The following is a 3,702-nucleotide window of genomic DNA, read 5'->3' on the forward strand; positions in this document are numbered from 1 at the left end:
TCTTTCCCTGATTTAGTCTGAAGCCTCTGAAGACAGAGCTCATTAAATTTGTTGCCTTGCATTGTTTCCAGTTCCAGGCGTGGTTAGAGCATTAGCTATGACGTAGGCTATGTCTGAGAGAAGCTGTGGACAAGTTAGTACCTGCACTGCTACACTTGAACTAACGTAAGAAACCTCCATGGGAAAGAATGTGGAGTCTATCCTGCAAGCCATAAGATGAGTCAGCAGTAGAACTGCTTTTTTTTTTCCCCCTTTTCTTTTCTTCTCACTTTTTTTTCTTTAAAAAGTCATTTGGTAAGATACAGATCCAGTGAAATGTACATATGGGTTCTCTTCTCACATCCCATCACCAGGACAAACAGTTTTGGTTGAGCCTTCATAAGGTTCTTAATGACGTGAGCCTGGGCCATTTAACAGAACCAATAATAACAAATAGTTACATGCAGAGAGATGGGGCAGACGTGCTGAGAGGCTCTAGCCACAGGCTTGACTGGGGCACAGCAGCTTGTAGGGTGCAAGCTCTGGCTCTGAATGTGCCGAGAGGAAAAGGAAGGAGACGCTGAGGCCCTTGCTTGCAAATGAGCCTGTCAGTGACCTCAGCAATGGGAACTCAGAAGGTCCTGCACCCACTGGAGCAGGGAGGGAGCACCACTGAGGGCAGGCAGAAACGAGATGTCTTAATGCAGGAGTCTTACTGTGCTAACTGCACTGTCAGGACAGGCTGAGGTTGCAAGCAGGTCATTCACCTGGCTTCCCTTTTAGTCAACTTTGCTGCTGCCTCTTCCACCCCTTTAAGCACTTTCATTATGTTACCACCCCAGGACAGCAGACTGCGTGGCCTTTTCACAGGGTCAGGGTAACCCTCACATTTCCTTCGAAGTTTGGACATCTTAACGGATCCACATCAGAAATGCAAACGAAGCAGACAAGGAAAATTGCTACTTGAGCTAATGGGAGATTCTAAAAATAAACAGGACTTTACTTCTCGGGTTGTTCTTGGAGCCCCAGTCAGGGCATTCAATTAAATGAGATTTATAACAGCATAATTAAGATCTGGAAAGCACCCTAAAGATACAAAGTACTGCTGCATAAGTAGTATGACTATTACAACCTCTGGGAATGTTTGGGAGTGACATTACTGCTGAACTGTATTTAATTTAGTATCTGACATGGTATAGATTCTAGAAGAGGGAGGGAGGAAAAACATCTAATGTGTTTTTAGGAAGTGTTCATATGGCAGCAGCTGTTCTCTGAAGAGACAGGGCACGTTCACACCTACCTGTGCTGGGAGGATCGGCTGGTTACAGGAAGCGCATTTTGGTGCAAAAACCCTAGGGTACAAGAAGAAAGTGTTCAAATCACATTTAAAGTTTCTTCAAGAAGTAGAACAAAGATCTATTCTAATTACACCTTGTTTTTAGCAAAATGTAGATCCACAGGCTTTTAAACACCTCTAAATGCTGGTGGATATTCAGAAAAAAGGACATTGCTGATGTACCCCACCTTTATCACTGAGGTCTTCCTGACCTCCATAGTGAATCCAGCCCTCTTCCCACACATGACCTTTCTCTTACCTTCCTTTACTCAGAAAGCCATTCAAATTCTTCCAGAGACTCGCTGCTTTGACTGCAAAGCAGCTCCTGACTTGGAGACTGTCACCATCTGACCTCAAGAAGACATAACCATGCTAAATAGGAGGGGTTGATTGTGGCTAGGATCTGCTTAAACCAAATACATCAGCTGGTCTGACTACACACAGCTGCATTGTACAGCCATCCGATCCTACGCGGGCCAACATTCACCCTGTCCTAACACGGGCAGCTTGGTACCGGTGGTGTTGAGTTCGGAGTGACTTACTCTTGCTCCATAAGCTGACTTACTGGTTAACTGGAGCTAAGAGCATTATATTGCCTTTGAGCAGGAGCAGAAAGAAGTCCAAAAGCAATCATGTAAACCACAATTTTTTTTTGCCATGTGAGGCTAAAATTATTCTAACACTAGCTGCTAATTACATGCTACTGTCCAGCCTAGGTTAACCTAACTTGCACTCAACAGTATCATACACTTACTAGAACCTCAACTCTTAGAAGCAGCGAGCAGAACGTATCAGCACTTGCAGAATTAGCTTCATCTAATTAGATTGAAAGTCCTGAAAGAAGTCGGGAAACGGCAACCAGAGAAGTACGCCCTCTGACACAACTTGATTTCCAACCTCACCTGGCCACTGTATGCCACATGGGGCCCATGAAATGACCTTTAATATTACTTTAAAACACTTTACAAGTGTAACACGTGAGAGCAGCACTTGAGGAGCATCTGAGCAAATAGGAATGACCTTTTTTATCTACCACAAAGCTTGTAACTATACCAACAGTTTACCTACGAGAATTATTCCAAGCATGCAATGGATTTGCATACTCACGTATGGTAGTCTTTGACACAGTAGATGTTGTTCTCCACATCCACGGTGAAGGGGACTCCGTCCAAACACTCGTTGCACACCACGCAGCGGAAGCAGCCGGGGTGGTAGGACTTCCCAAGGGCCTGTAAGATCTTCAGAGGCGGACGGCAAAAGAAGCGAATGCGCGGTTACATGAGATCCCCGCCGCATACTGCTGTGTCTGACTCTTAGTAACGACTGAGAGAAAAGCACTTCAGGATGAAATTACCACTCTGCAGATCTGTCCGCAAGGGGCCTCTTAAAACAATCAATTTGCTTATTTCAGTGGGTTTCAGTAGGCTCCCAATAAAGAGAGAACTGTGAAAATGAGGCTAACGCCCATCAGCGTTAGCTCTGCAGGGCCAGTGCTGCCAGCAGAAATTACAAATGCTTCACAGACCGCTTCTTGGAAACTCTGCTGCAGCCAAATACAACTTACTGGGATACAGAGTTAATTCACAAAACTTAACAGGCTGTGACAGGCAGAATCCGAACCAGTCACTACTCAAACTTAGAAAGTAAAATAACAAAACAAGCAAATAAATAGGTGTTGCTTTATTAGTTAAGGATCCTAATCCACCACAGGTACCAACTGGCTGTCACTCAGTCATAGAGGCCCTTTGGTTTCTGTTAAAGCTCCATCTGTATCCATGTATTTGGATACAGAGCCACCCATCTGCCTCAGCTTTCCCCATGCTGGCCTTCCCTATTGCATTTTAAAAGTTTCAAGGAAAGGCCAGATGCAGTCCCAGCTACACGACTAGAGAACACATCCCCTCCTTGCATTCCTGTATGTAATGCTCAGTGTGGCACTGGGACATCAAGGAGGGTGCACCAAGCCCATGGACAAGCCTCTGGGAAGAGTGAGACAAGGTAGCATCTTCAGGCAGCTCTCAACAGGTGATAGCACCAACTGCATGCACTTCAGAAATACCATTGGAAGGTAATTTCAGAAAAGGAACTGCTAACAGCAGTGCTCGGCTTGGACCTGCTAATAAACTGGAGATGATAAACCTCCACAGGCCAGGCTCTCGTGGCCTTGTAGGTGCCTCTATGAATAAAGATTGAATCAACAGGAAATGGAAGTGGCACACTGGAAAAATGCCCAGCCCATTTGATGTAACTTCTCCCCTCCAGCCAAGCCCCCAGCTCCCCGCTCAGCGAGCGGCAGCACACTGCGCTGGGCTGGTGAGCCCGTTCGGCCCTGGCCAGCCCCGAGGCACCTCTGCATGTGCTGCTGCCAGAGGAACGGCCGCCCCTCG

At 46.1% G+C, this 3,702-nt stretch overlaps 1 protein-coding gene across 1 annotated transcript in view; it reads right to left on the bottom strand.

Annotated features, from left to right (window-relative positions):
* The window catches only part of LOC103774339 (Wilms tumor protein 1-interacting protein homolog), a 22,164-nt gene that overhangs the window by 2,540 nt on the left and 15,922 nt on the right, over positions 1-3,702 (bottom strand). Inside the window, exons 4-5 of the mRNA XM_008941734.1 lie at positions 2,423-2,553; positions 1,280-1,331 (exon numbers count right to left, since the gene is read on the bottom strand). Coding sequence (XP_008939982.1) covers positions 1,280-1,331; positions 2,423-2,553 — 183 coding nt within the window. The remainder of the gene's footprint in view (positions 1-1,279; positions 1,332-2,422; positions 2,554-3,702) is intronic.

This window comes from Merops nubicus, unplaced genomic scaffold (assembly GCF_000691845.1).
Source record: "Merops nubicus isolate BGI_N331 unplaced genomic scaffold, ASM69184v1 scaffold11796, whole genome shotgun sequence".
In the NCBI taxonomy this organism is placed as follows: Eukaryota; Metazoa; Chordata; class Aves; order Coraciiformes; family Meropidae; genus Merops; species Merops nubicus.